The 21719-nt window shown below is 46.0% G+C and overlaps 1 protein-coding gene and 1 long non-coding RNA gene across 3 annotated transcripts in view; one reads left to right on the top strand and one right to left on the bottom strand.

The window, feature by feature from the left end:
• Positions 1 to 21719, top strand: part of LOC129866600 (reelin-like) — a 293866-nt gene that overhangs the window by 205432 nt on the left and 66715 nt on the right. For both annotated transcript variants that reach the window (XM_055939357.1, XM_055939356.1), the window contains exons 16-26: positions 48 to 157; positions 361 to 427; positions 882 to 986; positions 1231 to 1359; positions 2496 to 2657; positions 3312 to 3548; positions 4025 to 4217; positions 15408 to 15520; positions 16456 to 16593; positions 20775 to 20961; positions 21193 to 21398. In XM_055939357.1, the coding sequence (XP_055795332.1) occupies positions 48 to 157; positions 361 to 427; positions 882 to 986; positions 1231 to 1359; positions 2496 to 2657; positions 3312 to 3548; positions 4025 to 4217; positions 15408 to 15520; positions 16456 to 16593; positions 20775 to 20961; positions 21193 to 21398 (1647 nt within the window). The remainder of the gene's footprint in view (positions 1 to 47; positions 158 to 360; positions 428 to 881; positions 987 to 1230; positions 1360 to 2495; positions 2658 to 3311; positions 3549 to 4024; positions 4218 to 15407; positions 15521 to 16455; positions 16594 to 20774; positions 20962 to 21192; positions 21399 to 21719) is intronic.
• Positions 1327 to 20028, bottom strand: LOC129866601 (uncharacterized). The gene is made up of 3 exons (XR_008761496.1): positions 19333 to 20028; positions 4008 to 4205; positions 1327 to 1416 (listed from the first exon to the last, which is right to left on the bottom strand). It is a non-coding gene; the product is annotated as an uncharacterized LOC129866601 (long non-coding RNA).

Here is a 21719-nt window from a genome sequence, read left to right as displayed (position 1 = left end):
ATTACTACTAGTGTTGTATTTAAAACTATGTTTCTACCAATCTACAGCTGGACTAGGATCTCCATCCCACTGCCCAACGCTGCCTTGACTGAGACCACACAGTTCCGCTGGAGACAGAGTGGCATGGGTGCTGGCAACATGTGGGCCATAGACAATGGTGAGAACCTTACACACACTAGTGGTCCTGTGTGCCTCATAAGAGCATGGGTCTGGCGATGCTAAGTTTAATGGTTCAAATCCCTGAAAGATTCACTTTCTAGAAACTCAAAAAGAAACCACGACCATCTTTCAAAGGTATTATTTGTCAAAGTCCATATGTATATAATTTCTTATCTCTCTCTTATCTGTGTGTATATCCAGTGTACATTGGTCCGTCCTGCCTACGTTTCTGCTCTGGAAGAGGACACTGCTCCCGCACCGGCTGCAAGTAAGAACAGAACTTAATGAAAGAATGAACAATATATCTTGAATTAATTATTCTCATTCTCGTTTATTGCTGATTCATCAAATGTCTCAAATCATTTTATTTTTATTTGTATTTGCATATATTAATCTATGTATTATTTTCTGTATCTGGATCCATTCCCGTCTCTCTCTCTCTCTCTCTCTCTGTTTTTCTACTTTGCCTTTCTCCTTCTTTGTCTCGTTTCTTTCTCTCTTTCTGTCTGTTATTCTGCCTTCTTGCCTCCCTCTCTCATCCCAATTTTCCTCTCCCTCCCACCCTTTCCTAATATGTTCTTCTTCTGTCCCCATATTTTCTAACCCCCCCAACATTTATGTCCCTCTCTCCTCCTCCCTTCCCTCCCCCTCTCCTCCCACTCTTCCTTCATACCCCCCCCCCCCCCCCCATACCCTTCCCTCCCGCCCTTCTACTCCTGTAGGTGTGACCCAGGGTTCAGTGGTCCAGCGTGTGAGCTGGCATCCCAGACATTCTCTGCCTTCCTGTCTGAGGGCTTTTCCTCCCCCAGACTCTCCTCCTACCACAGGTAAACTAAAAGGAGAACGTTCTCAACGATAGACAGTCAGACGGACGGACTGGCAGACACACACACACACATGTTGAACGTTAAGCACTGTGTTACATTGCTATTAGGACAATGTGCTATTGTTGCTGGCAAAAAAACGTTTATAATTGTCTGAACATTCTATTTTGTTTACAGTTTATGTTGCATTACTAGCTTCTCTGGAGTGTCAATAGATTTTGAAGTTCTTTATCTCCTCCTTCCACAGTTTCTCCTCCCTGAGGGGAGCGGAGGTGAGTTTCGGCTGTGGGGTTCTGGCCAGTGGCAAGGCTTTGGTCTTCAACAGGGACAGCAGACGACACCTGGTGACCACACCGCTCGACAGCTCTCAGGCCAGGTACAGTACTGGGCTAGGGACACACACTCACAGCTGCTTGCACATACTCATGTATTACTGTACGGGAAAGAAAGGGGAGAGAGAAAAATAATGATAATGTCTTGCATTTTCAGTCAATGTCTATGAATGAGACTTGGAGGCACACATGAATATTCACATTTACACACCCTCTCTAATGGTCAGTTTCACAGAATACATTATACTGGGATCATAGCAGGGTTCATCTCATATCCTCAGCAGGCATTCTAATCTCTGATTGAAATTGCAGAAGTTCCAACAAGTCACCTCTCTCCTCTCCTCTGTCACCTATTCCCTCTTTCTCTCCTTCCCTCCATCCCTGTGGTGTGAGATGGATGGGGACTGTAGATGAGAGGAGATTTGAGGGGAAAGAAAGAATGAAAGAGAGTGAGGAATAGAGTAGGAGAGAAGGATAGAGAGATGAGATGGCATCTGTGTTAGATTGATTATGCCTGCTGCGGCTCCCTGTGTGCCACCTGACGGACATATTTAATACCAGTTTCCTCTCTGATTGAGTGAACACCTGCCTGCAAGAGGAAACTGGGCTGGTGATTAGAGGCAGATTGAGCCAGAGCCAAGGACAGAGAGAGCTGGGGGCTGAGTGTGTCACTGAGGGCAGTGTGTGTGTGTGTGTGTGTGTGTGTGTGTGTGTGTGTGTGCGTGCGTGCGTGCGTGCGTGCGTGCGTGCGTGCGTGCGTGCGTGCGTGCGTTGATGAATAGTGTAGCATTCTGAGTGCTACCATCTCTCTCTTCCCTAGTTGGTGATATGTCAACTCTCAGAGACACATTATGAGAGGAAGGTGAAAACATGTCTAAATGTGTATGACTCTCTCCCTCCCTCTCGCTCTCTCTCTCTCACCCTCTCTCTCTGTCTTTCTCTCTCTCTCCCCCCCACTCTTCCTCTCATCCTTCTCTTCTATCTATTTTTGTCCTCATTCGTTTAATCATCTCATCCATCACCCTGCCGCCCCTCCTCTTCTCCCACCCTTCCTTCCTCCATCTGTGTCTATTTGTCTAACCCCCTTCGCTTCCTCTCTCACCTCTCCTCCCTCTACCCCTCGACCCCGTCTCTCTCTCTCTCTTTCCTTCTCCACCCCCCCCCCCCCTCTCTCCCCCAGGTACCTCCAGTTCACTTTGCGTCTGGGAAGTCGTAGCATCCTGAGCTCCTGTCCTGCCCCTGACCAACCAGGAGAAGGTGTGTTGCTGCACTTCTCCTCAGACAATGGCATTACCTGGACCCTACTGCAACACTACGCATATAAGGGCTTCCACGAACCCAGGTACTGTACTGGAGGGGGTGGGGGGGCTGGAGGTGTGTGTGTCTCTGTGTCCGCGCATGTGTAAAACAGTCCTAAGGCGTCTGTAATACTGTTAACACACATATTTCTTGTGCTAATGGATGCTTGGTGCTGAGAGGAGAGATGTAACCCCCAGTGACCCATTTAGTACTGCCTACTGTGTGCTGTAATGACAAACGGCTACACACACACACACACACACACACACACACACACACACGCACGCGCAGAGCTGGGCCTGGGCCACCTAGAGAGCTCTTCATCAGGGGGTAAAAGACTGGGGGCAAAGTGTCGGGATAGAGGAGTGAATGCACATTGTGTGTGTGTCTGCTGAGAGGAGGTAATTGAATCCATAGCTGTGTGGGTTATAGAAGAGCACCATCCAGACCCAGTCAGTCAGAGCCTTGCTAATGTGACTCACTCCATCTGGACTGTTTGGATTATTTTGAGAACATTGACAACACTCCATCCCACTCCCTCTCCTTCCCTTCCCTCCATCTTCTCTCTCCACCTGCCCTTATCTCATTTCTCCCTCTCTCCATCCCTTCCTGTGTTCCTCTCTCCGTCCCTCCATCCTCACTCTCCACCTACCTTTGTTCTCTCCCCTCCATTCCTCCTTCCTTCTCGCCTCTACAGGATTGTATCAGTGGAGCTCCCCCCCGGTGCCCGTAAGTTTGGGGTGCAGTTCCGTTGGTGGCAGCCGTACCACTCTGGGCGTGGGCATGACGTTTGGGCAGTGGATGAGATCACTATGACCTCTGTGCTGTTCAACACCATAAGTCTGGACTTCAGTAATGTACTTGACGTCACTCAGAGTCTGGGCTTCTACCTGGGGCACGTCCAGCCCTACTGCCAGCATGACTGGACACTCAGGTATACTAAAGACAAGAGTTTCTCACTTTCCGGCCTACAGTACTTCCCAATTATATTCAGGCTAGTGGAGAGAGGTTGCACCTTAGAAGGTTTCTGTACACTGTCATGTGATGCTGAACTACATAATTGTAGTTATGTCGCAGTCCATCTCAGTGGTGCTGAATCGTTGCTATTAATCTTGATTTTTGGGGCTTTTATGCTATCGGAACAAAACACAACATACTCTCACGGGGTATAGTGTCATCCCAAATATTGTATGTAACTGTGTAATCTACTCAAATAAAACCAAATACTGCTAAAAAAAAACATTACCAACAGCTTTACAGGTATTGGTAAAAACCATTCACCACTGCTTCAGATTGAGCCAAGAGATGTGTATGAAGTGTTTTTCAGGCCCTTGTTCCAGTAGACACTATGTGGATAAGCAGTTCTATGTGTTGTTAATGTGCGTTAGCTAACCGTTTATTGTACTGTAGTTTCTCAGGCGAGCCCAGCCCAGGCTCCAGTATCCGTTATGTGGAGACCCAGTCCATGCAGATTGGAGCCTCCTACACACTGCAGTTCTCGTTGGTCATGGGCTGCGGCCGAGACCCCTCCCCCCACATCGACACACAGGTCCGCCTGGAGTTCTCCACCAATCATGGCCTGACCTGGCACCTGGTCAAAGAGGTGAAGAAGTAGTGAAATATAATGAATGATCAACAATAAAAGGCACATATGCATTGCGTGTACAAAAAATTAAGAACACCCCTCCTTTGCCCTAAGAACAGCCTCAATTCGTAGCGGCATGGACTCCACAAGGTGTCGAAAGCGTTCCACAGGGATGCTGGCCCATGTTGACTCCAATGCTTCCCACAATTGTGTCAAGTTGGCTGGATGTCCTTTGGGTGATGGACCATTTTTTATGCACACGAGAAACGGTTGAGTGTGAAAACCCCAGCAGCGTTGCAGTTCTTGACACAAACAGGTATGCCTGGCACCTACTACCATACCCTGTTCAAAGGCACTGGAATCTTTTTTTGTCTTGCCCATTCACTCTCTGAATGGCACACATGCACTATCCATGTCTCAATTGTCTCAAGGTTGAAAATGTGTCTTTAACCTGTCTCCTCCCCATCATAAAGAGTGATTGAAGTGGATTTAACATCAATGAGGATCATACCTTTCACCTGGATTCTCCTGGTCAGTCTATGTCATGGAAAGAGCAGGTGTTCATAATGTTTTGTACACTGTGTATCACTTTATCTGTTTAACAGTCATGGAATTTGGCACACTTGCTCAGGGGTGTGAGTCTAGCTACTCTGTAGATTAGAATGTGGTTATTTATTTTTTTATTAGGAACAGCAAAGATTTTACACCTGAGTTATATAATTTGGAACAGTCTTCCTTCTACCATTCTGTATTGACGCTCATATTATTGTATGGAATATTGGCCAATATTACTGTAAATTTATGAATTTATCTCTAAGGATTTTTCATATTTTTTTTATGAATCAGGGCACCAGTCCATTATTGAACAAAAACGGTATTCTAAGAAGATCTGACTTATGAGTGATTTTAACAATAACACTATAAGACAAAATTGTAATCATTGATTTATCTGAAGGTATATCTGATTTGTGAATTTGTACCGTTTTGTAGCGCTTCTTTTGTATCAGAGAAACGCACAACAACAGGTTTAATGCAAAAGTAGAATAATAAAGAGTAAAAGGTATCAGTGGTTACAGGATGAATGATGATAATGGCATATGACGAACAGGAGAAAATGATGAAGTCAATAGGTTGTTTACCAGGAAATTGCTGCAGGAGGATATTCTCTGGATTGAGCATACTACGAAAGGGTGTGGTCTATGAATTGTGACTGGAGGAATCATCTTAAAAGGGACAAGAAGTGGTTCAGTTCTAATGTTAAAGTTTAGCAGTTACTTAATTTCAACCTTGTGTTGTCTTAAGGGTATAACAGTTACCCGCCACTACGTTTAACAGCAGAGGAAACCCTCTAAATGATATTTTTTCAACTTGAAATCTGATAACCTTTCCATTCGAAAAAGTGAAACATTGCTTTTGTTCATATTTCCATGAAAGCTGTACACCACCAGGGTACAAAGAATGTCTTAGGGTCATTTTTGACCCGGTAGTTATAAAATCATTTACACACCACAAAAACCACAAAGACACAAAGACACACACACACACACACATTGAGAAATTGAGATTGTGTGCTACTCATTGAACTCAGATAAAACTAAAACTTTCTTGTGCTCGTGCAGCATCTTCCCTCCACGACCCACACATGACTCAAGTTCACAGACAAAATTTTTAAAAATCTGACAAAATAATTTTTTAAATCTGACAAAATAAACATTTCTTGAAATTGTTTACAAATGGGGGATGAAGTCAGAGGCTATAAAGGTGCTGCAGATGACAGTCCCCCCAGTTCTATCTTTGCTGAAGCTAATGGTGCACGTTTCAGTGACCAACAGGTCGTAGATCAGATTTTTTCAGATGTCCAGGAGGAACAAGAGAACAATGATTTAGAAAAGGAGGAGGTATCTGAAGAAGAAGATGGGGAAGAATATAACCCAGAGCACAATGCATCATCTTCAGTTGAAGAAGAAATCCCCCAAGCTGAAAGAGAGACATTGTTGTCAAAGAACAGCAAAATAACATGGTTCTAGTCACCATATGACAACCAGGGCAGGATGGTAACACAATATGTCATAAGGATGACCCCAGGGCACATGAGACATGCAGTTGCCCATGCCCAGGACATCACCTCAACATTTTACATGTTCAGCACACCATCCATCGAAAAAATGTGAGCTGGTGATCTGGAATCCTTCTCTCGGCTTCAATTGAAAAATAACAATTTGCAAGAGTAAGTCCTTGGGTGGTTCGTCCAGAAGTCGTCTCGACATTTACACCTGACAGCCAAGACATTCACTGGAACTGAGGTGTGAAACGTTCCTCATTCTTTTATTCCCACCATTTGAGGGTAGTGTTCAAAATGTTCCACCAAACTATCTGACTCTGCTTATTGGTTCAAGCGTGAAAAGGGGGAGAGAGTCATCCAAGTCTCCCCTGACCTATCCTAGGGTTGGTATGTCCGTGGTATGGTAACTCCGCAGAGCCATCAAACAGGCAAAATGACAATATAGGAACAAGGTGGAATCCTATTACACCGGCTTCGACGCTCGACGAATGTGGCAGGGGCTACACTCGTTTACGGATTACAAAGGTAGACCTAGCCATGATCTATCCAACGATGCCTCTCTACCAGATGAACTCAATGCATTTTATGCACGCTTCAACAAAAACAATACCGAGCCATGCACAAGGGCCCCAACCAGCTCAGAGGACGGCGTGATCTCGCCCTCCAAGGCTGACGTGAGTAACGTTCTTAATCTGCTCAACACTCACAAAGCCAGGGGGACCGTATTCCAGGGCACTTCTTAGTGCATGCGCAGACCAGCTGGCACGCATCTTCACGGTCAATTTCAACCTCACTTTGTTACAGTCTTCCCCACGGCTCAAGCTGACCACCATCATTCCTGTCCCCAAGAACTCTAACGCTACCTTCCACAATGACTACCGCCTTGTAGCACTAACATCTGAAATCATGAAGTGCTTTGAAAGGCTGATCTGGCCCACATCACCTCCATCCTCCCAGACACCCTAGTCCCACACCAATTCGTATTCCGCCCCAACAGATCTACACCCAGATCCACATCGAGGTGGAGAGGGTCAAGAGCATCAAGTTCCTTGGTGTCCGAATCACTGAGGACTTAACATGGTCCTCTCACACTCGAACTGTCATGAAGAAAATACAGCAACACCTCTTCTCCCTCAGGGGGTTGAAACGATTTTACAGCTGCACTATTGAGCGCTTCCAGACTGGTTGTACAGTCTGGTATGGCAACTGCACCGTCCACGACCAGAAGGTCCTACAGAGGGTGGTGTGGATGGCCCAGTGAGCTCCCAGCCATCCAGGATGTACATGCCAGGCAGTGTCTGAGAAAGACTGTGAAAAGGTCCAAAGACTCAAGACACCTGAGACATGGACTTTTCTCCATGCTTCTGTCCTGCAGGAGCTACCAGTGCATCAAGGCTCAGACAAACAGACTCCTAAACAGCGTCTATCCCCTTGCCATAAGACTGTTAAATGGCTAACAACTACTGCTCTCCCTCTCCCACAGACTATCCTCAAAGTCACTATGCCAATCTACAAGTCTCTACCCACTCAGACCCAACCTATGCTGCTGCTAAAATTATTTTCTGCAAAGAAACCACAACTGACTAGGTATCCCCCTTTCCCTTTAAAGGACACCAATAAGAAGAAGTGACTTGCTTGTGCCAAAAAACACGAGCAATGGACATTAGACTGGTGGAAATCTGAAGTCCAAATTTAAGATTTTTGGTTTCAACCGCCGTGTCTTTATGAGATGCGGTGTAGCTGAACCGATGACCTCTGCATGTGTGGTTCCCACCGTGAAGCAAGGAGGAGGAAGTGTAATGGTGTGGGTGTGCTTTGCTGTTGACGTTGTCAGAAATGTATTTAGAATTCAAGGCACACTTAACCAGCATGGCTACCACAGCATTCTGCAGCGATACGCCATCCCATCTGATTTGCACTTAGTGGGACTATCATTTGTTTTTCAACAGGACAATAACCCAAAACACACCTCCAGGCTGTGTAAGGGCTATTTGACCAATAAGGAGAGTGATGGACCTGCATCAGAATACCTGGCCTCCACAATCACCTGACCTCAACCCAATTGAGACAATAAGGGCTCAGCATATGTGGGAACTCCTTCAAGACGGATGGAAAAGTATTCCTCATGAATCTGGTTGACAGAATGCCAAAAGTGTGTAAAGCTGTCATCAAGGCAAATGGTGGCTACTTTGAAGAATCTCAAATATTAAAATAACATTTTTATGGTTACTACATGATTCCATATGTGTTACTTTATAGTTTTGATGTATTCACTATTATTTTATATTGTAGAAAATAGTAAAAATAAAGAAAAACTCTTGAATGAGTAGGTGTGTCCAAACTTTTGACTGGTACTGTAAATACTACCATTAGTGTATTACCATAATGTCACGATCGTGTGGCGGATTAACGGACCAAAATGCAGCTTTTGGAAAATAAGCCATCTTCTTTTATTATACCACGAAGATGAACAAGACACAAAAAACACTTTAACAAAACAACAAAACAACAAAACGACCGTGAAGCTACAAACGTTGTGCACAAACCTACAGGCTACTAACGTTCTTACATAGACAATTACCCACAACCAATGAGAGCCCATGGCTACCCTAAATAAGGCTCCCAATCAGAGACAACCGAAATCAGCTGTCTCTAATTGGGAACTCATTCAGGTAACCATAGACTCTCCTAGATAACTAACCAACATAGACAACGCTAGACATATACACTCAACACAAAACCATATACTCCACCCCATAACCCCTTTACCAAATAAACACCCAAAACCAAAAAAAACATAAACATTCCCCATGTCACACCCTGACCTAACTAAAATAATAAAGAAAACAAAGAATAATAAGGCCAGGGCGTGACATAACCCCCCCCTTGAGGCGCGAACTCCGGGCGCACCATACACAGTCTAAGGGAGGGTCTGGGTGGGCTCCCCTCCACGGTGGCGGCTCCGGCTCTGGTCGTAGTCCCCACGTCACCACAGTACCTAACCACCTCCTAGGCTTCCTCCAAACGACCCCCCTCCACATTAACCCCATTGCATTAAGGGGGAGTTCCGGACTAAGGGACAGCTCCGGACTAAGGACCAGTACCAGGGTAAGGGGCAGTACCAGGGTCAGGGGCAGTACCAGGATAAGGGGCAGCACCAGGGTAAGGGGCAGCACCAGGGTAAGGGGCAGCACCAGGGTAAGGGGCAGCACCAGGGTAAGGGGCAGCTCCAGGGTAAGGGGCAGCTCCAGGGTAAGGGGCAGCTCCGGACTGAGGAATGGCAGCTCCGGACTGAGGGACTGCAGCTCCGGACTGAGGAATGGCAGCTCCGGACTGAGGAATGGCAGCTCCGGACTGAGGGACTGCAGCTCCGGACTGAGGGACTGCAGCTCCGGACTGAGGGACGGCCCATGGCTGGCTGACAGATCTGGCTGCTCATGGCTGGCTAACGGATCTGGCTGCTCATGGCTGGCTAACTGATCTGGCTGCTCATGGCTGGCTAACTGATCTGGCTGCTCATGGCTGGCTGACGGATCTGGCTGCTCATGGCTGGCTGACGGATCTGGCTGCTCATGGCTGGCTGACGGATCTGGCTGCTCATGGCTAGCTGACGGATCTGGCTGCTCATGGCTAGCTGACGGATCTGGCTGCTCATGGCTAGCTGACGGATCTGGCTGCTCATGGCTAGCTGACGGATCTGGCTGCTCATGGCTAGCTGACGGATCTGGCTGCTCATGGCTAGCTGACGGATCTGGCTGCTCATGGCTAGCTGACGGATCTGGCTGCTCATGGCTAGCTGACGGATCTGGCTGCTCATGGCTGGCTGACGGATCTGGCTGCTCATGGCTGGCTGACGGATCTGGCTGCTCATGGCTGGCTGACGGATCTGGCTGCTCATGGCTGGCTGGCGGCTCTGGCAGATCCTGTCTGGTTGGCGGCTCTGGCAGATCCTGTCTGGTTGGCGGCTCTGGCAGATCCTGTCTGGTTGGCGGTTCTGGCAGATCCTCTCTGACGGACGGCTCTAGCGGCTCCTGTCTGGCTGGCGGCTCTAGCGGCTCCTGTCTGGCGGACGGCTCAGTGGGCTCATGGCAGACGGGCGGCTTTGCAGGCTCATGGCAGACGGGCGGCTTTGCAGGCTCATTGCAGACGGATGGCTCAGATGGCGCTGGGGAGACGGATGGCTCAGATGGCGCTGGGGAGACGGATGGCTCAGATGGCGCTGGGCAGACGGGCAGTTCAGTCATTGCTGTGCAGACGGCAGACTCCTGCCGGCTGAGGCGCACTGTAGGCCTGGTGCGTGGTGCCGGGACTGGTGGCACCGGGCTGGGGACACGCATCTCAGGGCTAGTGCGGGGAGCAGCAACAGGACGCACAGGACTCTGGGGACACACAGGAGGCTTGGTGCGTGGTTTAGACACTGGTGGTAAAGGGCTGGAGACACGCACCATATAGCTAGTGCGTGGAGGAGGCACTGGTGGTACTGGGTTGGGGCGGGGAGGTGGCGCCGGAAATACCGGACCGTGCAGGCGTACTGGCTCCCTTGAACGCCGAGCCTGCCCAACCTTACCTGGTTCTATGCTCCCCGTCGCCTGACCAGTGCGGGGAGGTGGAATAACCCGCACCGGCCTATGTAGGCGAACCGGGGACACCATGCGTAAGGCTGGTGCCATGTACGCCGGCCCGAGGAGACGCACTGGTGACCAGATGCGTTGGGCCGGCTTCATGACATATGGCTCAACGCTCAGTCTAGCCCGGCCGATACGTGGAGCTGAAATGTACCGAACCGGGCTATGCACGCGTACAGGAGACACCGTGCGCTCTACTGCGTAACACGGTGTCTGCCCGTACTCTCGCTCTCCACGGTAAGTACAGGGAGTAGGCGCAGGTTTCCTACCTGACTTCGCCACACTCCCTTTAAGGCCCCCCCCAAGAAATTTTTGGGTTGTACTCACGGGCTTCCAGCCTTGTCTCCGTGCTGCCTCCTCATATCGCCTCCTCTCGGCTTTCGCTGCCTCCAGCTCTTCACGAGGGAGGCGATATTCTCCAGGTTGATCCCACGGTCCATCTCTTTCCAATTCGTCCTCCCAACTCCAGAGATCCTGTGTAGGTAGGTCCTGTTGCCGCCTTCCATGCCGCTTGGTCCTATGGTGGGTAATTCTGTCACGATCGTGTGGCGGATTTACGGACCAAAATGCAGCAGTTGGAAAATAAGCCATCTTCCTTTATTATACCACGAAGATGAACACGACACAAAAACACTTTAACAAAACAACAAAACAACAAAACGACCGTGAAGCTACAAACGTTGTGCACAAACATACAGGCTACTAACGTTCTTACATAGACAATTACCCACAACCAATGAGAGCCCATGGCTACCCTAAATAAGGCTCCCAATCAGAGACAACCGAAATCAGCTGTCTCTAATTGGGAACTCATTCAGGTAACCATAGACTCTCCTAGATAACTAACCAACATAGACAACGCTAGACATATACACTCAACACAAAACCATATACTCCACCCCATAACCCCTTTACCAAATAAACACCCAAAACCAACAAAAACATAAACATTCCCCATGTCACACCCTGACCTAACTAAAATAATAAAGAAAACAAAGAATAATAAGGCCAGGGCGTGACACATAAGTGTTACACTTTTCAGCCCTGTTTACCTATTTATGTATATTCTACTACCAGTCCCTTCCAGCCCTGTTTACCTATTTATGTATATTCTACTACCAGTCCCTTCCAGCCCTGTTTACCTATTTATGTATATTCTACTACCAGTCCCTTCCAGCCCTGTTTACCTATTTATGTATATTCTACTACCAGTCCCTTTTCAGCCCTGTTTACCTATTTATGTATATCCTACTACCAGTCCCTTTTCAGCCCCGTTTAGCTATTTATGTATATCCTACTACCAGTCACTTTTCAGCCCGTTTAGCTATTTATGTATATCCTACTACCAGTCACTTTTCAGCCCTGTTTACCTATTTATGTATATCCTACTACCAGTCACTTTTTATGTACAGTGCCTATGTACAGTGAGACTCGAAATTGAGCTCAGGTGAATCCTGTTTCCATTGATCACCCTGAGATGTCTCTACAACTTGATTGGAGTCCACCTGTGGTAAATTCAATTGATTGGACATGATTTGGAATGGCACACACCTGTCTATAAAAGGTCCCACAGTTGACAGTGCATGTCAGAGCAAAAACCAAGCCTTGAGGTCAAAGGAATTGTCCGCAGAGCTCCGAGACAGGATTGTGTCGAGGCACAGATCTGGGGATGGGTACCAAAACGTTTCTGCAGCATTGAAGGTCGCCAAGAACACAGTGGCCTCCATCATTCTGAAATGGAAGAAGTTTGGAAGACTCTTCCTAGAGCTGGCCGCCCAGCCAAACTGAGCAATCGGGGGAGAAGTCACTCTGACAGAGCTCCAGAGTTCCTCTGTGGAGATGGGAGAACCTTCCAGATGGACATCCATCTCTGCAGCACTCCACCAATCAGGCCTTTATGGAAGAGTGGCCAGACGGAAGCCACTCCACAATTAAAGGCACATGACAGCCTGCTTGGAGTGTGCCGAAAGGCACCTAAAGGACTCTCAGATTCTCTGGTCTGATGAAACTCTTTAGCGTGAATTCCAAGCTTGACATCTGTAGAAAACCTGGCTCCATTTCTCGGGGTGGAAGAATCATGCTGCAGGGATTTTTCAGCGGCATGGACTGGGAGACTAGTCAGGATCGATGGAAAGATGAACAGAGCAAAGTACAGAGAGATCCTTGATGAAAACCTTCTCCAGAGGTTTCAGGACCTCAGACTAGGGCAAAGGTTAACCTTCCAACAGCACAATGATCCTATGCACACAGCCAAGACAATGTCAAGTCTCTGAATGTCTTTGAGTGGCCCAGCCAGAGCACGGACTTAAACCTGGTCAAACATCGCTGGAGAGGCCTGAAAATAGTTGTGCAGCAACGCTCCCCATCCAACCTGATAGAGCTTGATATAGATCTGCGGAGAATAATGGTAGAAACTCCCCAAATACAGGTGTGCCAAGCTTGAAGCGTCATACCCAAGAAGACTCAAGGCTGTAATCGCTGCCAAAGGTGCTTCAACAAAGTACTGAGTAAAGGGTCTAAATACTTATATAAATGTAATATTAAACTTAGAAACTTGAGACTATGAGTCATTCATGTTTGATGTGCTGTTAGGAAAGGTGTTTTATGACATTTTGGTCCATTATTCATTGAGTAATCGAGAACCACTTTGGAAACAATTGTTTTAATTAATACTTTATTGTAATTTGTAAATACGATATTGTGCATATTGTTGTACCTATATATCTTTTGCCCAACAAATAACATTCAATTATAATTGTCTTAGAAAAAGGCATCCCACCTTTGGTCAAGAGCAAATATCTGGTTTTATTGCACTGTCGTACACTGGAGCAAAAATGATTCCAGCTTGGGCTCTTCCGGTTTGTTTAGAACACATGAGATAGCAGGCTGATTGGGGCCATATCTTGGCTCTGCTGGTCCCCATTTCAAAAGGGACTTCTTCTGGTCAACTAGGGTTGCTGGTCTGAAGGGCCCGCTGTCCATTAAAAGGGGGTTGTGTTGATGTGATGTGAGGGTCCATTCCTACATTATTGTTAATGACTTGATGAAACGTCCATCTGTAAGTCACCCTTGCTGGAAAATAGCACAAAGGAAAAAAATAATTCTCATACATATTCATATAGAAAATGTCATCCTTCAACAAGTGCAGTCTATGATATGGTACACCTTAAATTACCTTCGATATGCTATAAAGTCTACTCACATATTCAAATCAAATTGTATTAGTCAAATGCGCCGAATACAACAGGTATACAACATTTCACCTTACAGTCAAATACTTACCTACGAGCCCTAACCAGCAGTGCAGTTTCAAAAAAGAATAAGAGATAAAAGTAGCAAGTAATTAAAGAGCAGCAGTAAAAAATAGCAATATATACAGGGGGGGGGGGGGGGTGCCGGTACAGAGTCAATGTGCGGGTGCACCGGTTAGTTGAGGTAGTATGTACATGAAGGTAGAGTTATTAAAGTGACTATGCATAGATGACAACAGAGGGTGGCAGTGGTGTGGAGAGGGGAGGGGTAGCCATATGACTAGATGTTCAGGAGTCTTATGGCTTGGGGGTTGAAGCTGTTTAGGAGCCTCTTGGACCTAGACTTGGCGCTCCGGTACCGCTTGCCGTGCGGTAGCAGAGAGAACAGTCTATGACTAGGGTGGCTGGAGTCTTTGACAATTTTTAGGGCCTTCCTCTGACACCGCCTGGTATAGAGGTCCTAGATGGCAGGAAGCTTGGCCCCAGTGATGTACTGGGCCTTTCGCACTACCCTCTGTAGTGCCTTGCGGTCTGAGGCCGAGTAGTTGATATGCCAGGCAGTGATGCAACCAGTCAGGATGCTCTCGATGGTACAGCTATAGAACCTTTTGAGGATCTGAGGACCCATGCCAAATCTTTTCAGTCTCCTTTTGAGGGAGAAGTTGTTGTCCTGGCACCACCCGGCCAAGTCTCTGACCTCCTCCCTATAGGGCGTCTCATTGTTGTCGGTGATCAGGCCCACCACTGTTGTGTCATCGGCAAATTTAATGATGGTGTTGGAGTCGTGCCTGGCCGTGCAGTCATGAGTGAACAGGGAGTACAGGAGGGGGCTGAGCACGCACCCCTGAGGGGCCCCTTTGTTGAGGATCTGACTTGCGGATGTGTTGTTACCTACCCTTACCACCTGGGGGCAGCCCGTCAGGAAGTCCAGGATCCAGTTGCAGAGGGAGGTGTTTAGTTCCAGGTTCCTTAGCTTATCGATGAGCTTTGAGGGCATTCTCCGGTATTAGGTCTGTTTATGATCTCAGTTGTTAGTGGTACTGACTGAGCTACTCTCCAGAGCTTCTTTACAGCTCTTTTGTGGAACTGATGCAGCCATACATTAGTTTAGCAGACGGTTTTATCTAAAGCCACATACAATAAGTGCATTTATCTGATGTAGGTATAACAACCATAAAACATGTAGATACTGGAAGATCTATAATGAAGTGTGTCTGTACTGTCAGGTGTATTGATATGGAGTTGACTGAGTATTTTCTCCCCTTACCAGGCCTGCCTACCAGGGATGCCCAGCTGTTCAGAGTTCACTGCTCCCAGTGTGTACCATCCCTCTGAGTTCACTGACTGGAGACGCATCACTCTGCCCCTGCCTCATAGAGCATGGTGGGTAACACGCATTCTTTCATCCATACAGGTTGGTATACCCATTGACAGAATGCTTTACGAAAGTCTGAGTTGTGCACATTAATCTCAACTCTGAATTGGGCCCGCAGTGCGCACACACACACACACACACACACACACACACACACACACACACACACACACACACACACACACACACACACACACACACACACAATATGAACACTCAGATATTCACACACACCTCCCACTCCCCTCTCCCTGAGGGCACTCTGACCTACAACCAATATTCCTGTCTCCCTTCACCTCTCCATCCCCACCCCCCCACCCCACACCTTCTTCTACCCTCCCCTCCCCAGCCCTATGGCCTTAAATAAGTAGGTTTCCTAATCTCATCTCATTCATGAAGGATTCCTGGCCACCTCTGGGTCGATTTTGGGTCACTATTGCAGGGAACTAACCTGCTCTGACTGTAACAAATTAACCTAACTGGGCGTGGTGGCTCCACCATCCATCACCATCACACATGCAGGGTCATGCACTAAAATACACATTAGGGGTCTAGGTGGGGGTGCACTTTCATTTCACAGACATAATCCACTGGTACTCAGACATACGTGCTTGTATATAGTTACACAGGTGATGGAGCACCCCCATCACGGACGGTAAAGCAACAAAAAGGATGATATAGTATGGATGGATCCAATATTGATCCGTGTCACCTCCCCAGTCTCATTAGTGTTCTGGGGTTTTATAAAATGTGGTGTTCAAGCATATCATTTCTCCATTTGTGTTTTTAACAATCTGCCAATGCGCATTTTATCAACTCTGTTGGTATTCCTGCTCACCAAATGTATATCCTGGTCCTGACATTTGCTTATGAGCTTTCCTGACAATACATTCAGGATGGTTTGGTTCTCTTTGATGTGTCTGACTGTTGTCTGTGTGTGCAGGTCCAGTGCCACGCGGTTCCGTTGGATCCAGAACTACTATGGAGAGCAGGATGAATGGGCTCTGGACGACATCTACATCGGACAGCAGTGCCTTCAGATGTGCCACGGACATGGATGGTGCGACCACGGCCACTGCAGGTCAGTGAGGGCCACTGTTGGGGAACTTTACTTTTAAAAGTTTTTTTTTTTCGTGACAACATTACTTCCATTAAAAATAACTTATTAACTTACAGTGTTACTTAGTGTGGAAACTAACTCGATACATGACTTTTTACCTTGCCAGAAACAGAAAACCATCTGAAGATGCCTTGCGCGTGTTGATCATTCTAATACCCAGTAAGAGGGTGCACAGCGTTGGGAGTTTACATGTAACCCGTTACATGTGATCTGATTACAAAGACTGTAGTCTGTTACGTTACCATAAAATACATTGTAATCAGATTACAGATTCTTTAGAAAAACTACATGATTACTTCTAGGATTAGTTTAAAATGTAGAAAGGATGTTTGTGAAAAAAAAATACACCTTTCTGCTTTCTCAATGACATTCAAATCAGCATCGAGAAAAGTTCAAATTTGTTCCACCTGAGTCTGACCACAAGTCAGAGACCACTATGATGACACACCACCAAATGTGTTTGATGGATCGCAGGAAAAGAGCAGGAATATGCTTTTGTAGACAACAGTCGAATGGTGCAACTGCTGTCTGAATCCAAAGATTATACATCTCACTTCAATAAACACTTGCAGGTAAGTAAGGACAGCAGTGGTGTAGTTTACAAGCGATACGGTTATCACAATGATGTGAATCACACTGCTGCTCTCTCACCTCGGCCTATTTGCGCCCTACGGATTGTGGTTGTCGTGGATGGCTGTTCACAAATGTATAGGTGTATTTTAACCAAATAATGGTTGAATTGAAGAAGTGTAAGCTGCCTATCAATCATTGTTTTTGAGACCCATGGACAGACAGTGAAAAATGCAACAGCTGCTTAGTGCAGATCCCAGCCTATCCGTTACAAACATAGATTGCAGTTTTGAAACTGCAGTAAAAGTAGAGTAACTGCAGTCGACTGTGGTATTTTGTATGCAGTAATTGCAGAATAACTGCATTGTACTAGTTATACTGCACTCTGACTGCTATGTATTTTTTGTTACTCCCTCCTAAACTACTATCTGGTATTGTGCTCCACATACAGTCAAAAACAATTTAAGAAGACCCTGAGTGGGACTTTTTATTGCGCAATCTAATTTGTGCTGATAAACCCAAAAAATCCATAGGCTTAACGGACACATGCTCAAACTTGTGCTCTTTTGATATACAGTACCAGTCAAAAGTTTCCTTGCAGGGTTTTTCTATATTTTATTATTTTCTACATTGTAGAATAATAGTGAAGACATCAAAACTATGAAAACACACCTATGGAATCATGTAGTAACCAAAAAAGTGATAAGCCAATCAAAATATATTTTATATTTGAGATTCTTCAAAGAAGCCACCCTTTGCCTCGATGACAGCTTTGCACACTCTTGGCATTCTCTCAACCAGCTTCAAGAGGTACTCACTGGAATGCATTTCAATTAACATGTGTGCCTTGTTAAAAGTTTGTTTGTGGAATTTCTTTCCTTCTTAATGCATTTGATCCAATCAGTTGTGACAAGGTAGAGGTGGTATACAGAAGATAGCCTTATTTGGTAAAAGACCAAGTCCATATTATGGCAAGAACAGCTCAAATAAGCAAAGAGAAACGACAATCCATCATTCATTTCAGACATGATGGTTAGTCAATGTGGAACATTTCAAGTGCAGTCAGAAAAACCATCAAGCGCTATGATGAAACTAGCTCTCATGAGGACCGCCACAGGAAAGGAAGACCCAGAGTTAGCTCTGCTGCAGAGAACAAGTTCATTAGGGTTACAAGCCTCAGAAATTGTAGCCAAAATAAATGCTTCCAAGAGTTCAAGTAACAGACACATCTCAACATCAACTGTTCAGAGGAGACTGCATGAAATCAGGCCTTCATGGTTGAATTGCTGCAAAGAAACCACTACTACAGGACACCAATAATAAGAAGAGACTTGCTTGAGCCAAGAAACATGAACGGATGATCTCCGCGTGTGTGGTTCCCACCGTGAAGCATGGAGGAGGAGGTGTGATGGTGTGGAGGTGCTATGCTGGTGACACTGTCTGTGATTTATTTGAATTTAAGTCACACTTAACAAACATGGCTACCACAGTATTCTGCAGTGATACCATCCCATCTGGTTTGCGCTCAGTGGGACTATCATTTATTTTTCAAGAGGACAATGATACAACACACCTCCAGGCTGTGTAATGGATATTTGACCACAAAGGAGAGTGATGGAGTGGTGCATTAGATGACATGTACTCCACAATCGCCTGACCTCAACCCAATTGAGATGGTTTGGAATTAGTTGGACCGCAGTGTGAAGGAAAAGCACCAACAAAATCTTAAACAACAGGCCTATAGCAAATGCAGCACATGGCATTTGTTTTTCACATGCAAATAGCACTTTTCGATAGTGCCCAAGGCATGTCATTCCATGAGAGAATTGTGTTATTATCTGTATTGTAAGTAGAAATCAATAGGTTACAAGCCTACATAACCAATAAAGTGAAATGCAACACCCATTTCTAGCCAGCTATATAAATTCTAACTGATCTACCCTGCAATAGATGTTGTTCAATTGGCAATATTCCTTTTTGCCTTCTTCTAATGCTTCATAATGGGAAGTTATTTTACTGATAGAATTTTGGGCAGATAACTAGAAACTGTAACAGCAATAGCCCTTTTCAAAGGGAAAATGTATGCACATTATAACATGCGTGACTCAAAGTCAAAATAAAACAGCTCACCTTCATCTGCACCTTGGTTATTTATTTCACTGCATTCCTCCAAAGTAGAAATTATGCCGCAGGAAAATAAAAATCTCTCAAAACCTCTGTCTGGGAGCTGGTTACTCTTTGGAGTTAGGACGAAAAAGAAAAAAAGTGTCTTCACAGGCTCACTCATGGGCGTAACTACATGAGGACACTGAGGTCCGGACAACTGAAATGTTTTCTAATTAAAAATAAAGAAATAATACAAATATATATTTTGTACACAACCAAGGAAATAAATTATGGGTCAAGATCGTTAATATTGCTCCCAGCGTTGATCAAAGCTCAGAACGCTTATATTCTTGATCTGACTGAGTTCTAATCACGTCTGCCTCTGCGAACGAGTGGAATCATGAACAGTGGTTTGTTCGCTATGTTCGCCTGCGTCCCCCGGACTTTGCTCCCGGATTTGCCTTTTTAGCAGTACATTCACCACTCTCTCAAACGGCTAACTCTGCCCTCTCGCGACACAAGCCGAGGTGCCTGAAACGTTAAACGAACTACCCCAGCTCGAAGTTGTCTCAAGTAGGCTGCTGACAGTGTGTTCATGAAATGCCGGACAAAAGGCAATTTTAAAACTGTCCCGCGACTACTGCCGTGTCTACAGACATCCCCCGAACAAACATAAACCGCATAATGAGTGCACTGCTAAATAATCGCTTATAGATTTGTCAGTCAGTCAATGAATGCATGCAGAAGGAGACAGAGGAGAGAGAGCGAGAACGGAAGCAAGCAGAGAGAGGTTAGTACAGTGGTTCCCAAACCAGTGGCTCCCAAACCAGAACCTATATTCCCTACAGACCTACATTAAAATGCATAAAAAATGAAAACAATACAATTGTAAAATGTGATACGTTTTTGTTCATATCGGTGGTTGTTTGTCTTATCTCCATCGCCCATTGGAGTAGTTTACCCATTACCCACCTTTTACCACTACTTCACTGATATTAATACAGAATCGTAAGTAATATTCCAATCATTCGGAGGCAATGTGATTCAAATATCACCGGTGTGCTCCATTGATGTCTGTTTGTGTGGAGCTTGATTAGTAATGCCTAGGAATACAAATGTCAATGCTATGTAATCTGGGAAAAGAGTTAATGATGAGTAGAGTATGTTGAGTTAATGATATTATGCAACTCATCGATACAACTGACTGAACGGTCGCTGACGCTACATGTCAGTGTGAATCATTTCTCATATTTCCCCCCTGTCAGGGTTGTAACATTACAATTGTATAGCAAATAGGCTATGTGTTTGTGGCTTGACTGAGGTGATAATGGTTTGTGTCATTTTTGCTTGTTTTTGCTGTTCTTGAAATAGCATTCAAAGTTTTTTTTATTGTATAGAAATGCAGTAATGAGCTTGGGGAAACCCTTTATAACCCTTTATCATTTCTTATACTCTCCTCTCCCCAGGTGTGATGAAGGTTTCTCAGGTCCAGACTGCCAGGCATCCTCTCCTCTTTCTTCCAGCATCCTGTCAGACTTTGAGTCCCAGGATGGTCTGCTGGCCGTGTGGCAGGAGGTGATTGGTGGAGAGGTGGTAACACCTGACATGGGCTGTGGGGTGGTCTCCTCTGGGTCCTCGCTCTACTTCAGCAAGGTAGGATGACACAGACACACACACACACACACACACACTTACACAATGTGACATCATACCCGGTAGCTAAAACTGGTTGCAATGTTGTCATTATGATGTCTTTTATAGCATCATGGTCAGGTCGTATACTGGTTGTATAAGAAAGTTAGCAACCAGGCAAAGATGTGGTTATCTGACCCAGATAACAACCATTAAACAACATTATTGTTATGATGTGTGTGTGTGTAACAGGCCGGATTGAGGCAGCTGGTGAGCTATGACCTGGACACAGAGTGGGCAGAGTTTGTGCAGTTTTACCTGCGTGTGGGCGGAGACTGTGTACAATGTAACATGGCAGACAGCAGGGAGGAAGGAGTGCTGCTGCAGTACAGTAATGACGGAGGAATCAGCTGGGGACTCATCGCTGAGATGTACTTCACCGACTTCACCAAGCCACGGTAAGGAGAGCAGAGGGAGGGAGGGGAGAGAGAGGTGCTGCTGTACAGTAATGACAGAGGAATCAGCTGGGGACTCATCGCTTAGATGCACTTCACAGTCTTCCCCACGCCACGGTGAAGAGGAGGGACTGGTTCCTCTCAAGGGTTCTTCCTTTGAGACTACTATGCTTTTGCGCGCTGTTGGGGGTCTAGGCCATGCAGATGAATGTAAATCACATTATGACTGGTGATGTAAAAAGGGCCTTATAAATGTGATTGACTGACTGTCTGTCTGTCTGACCGGCATACTGACTGACTGTCTGACTGATCTCTCCTCCCTAG

This window comes from Salvelinus fontinalis, chromosome 12 (genome assembly GCF_029448725.1).
Source record: "Salvelinus fontinalis isolate EN_2023a chromosome 12, ASM2944872v1, whole genome shotgun sequence".
In the NCBI taxonomy this organism is placed as follows: domain Eukaryota; kingdom Metazoa; phylum Chordata; class Actinopteri; order Salmoniformes; family Salmonidae; genus Salvelinus; species Salvelinus fontinalis.
The sequence above is the reverse complement of the archived record's forward strand: the minus strand, read 5'-3'. Positions and strand labels throughout refer to the sequence as shown.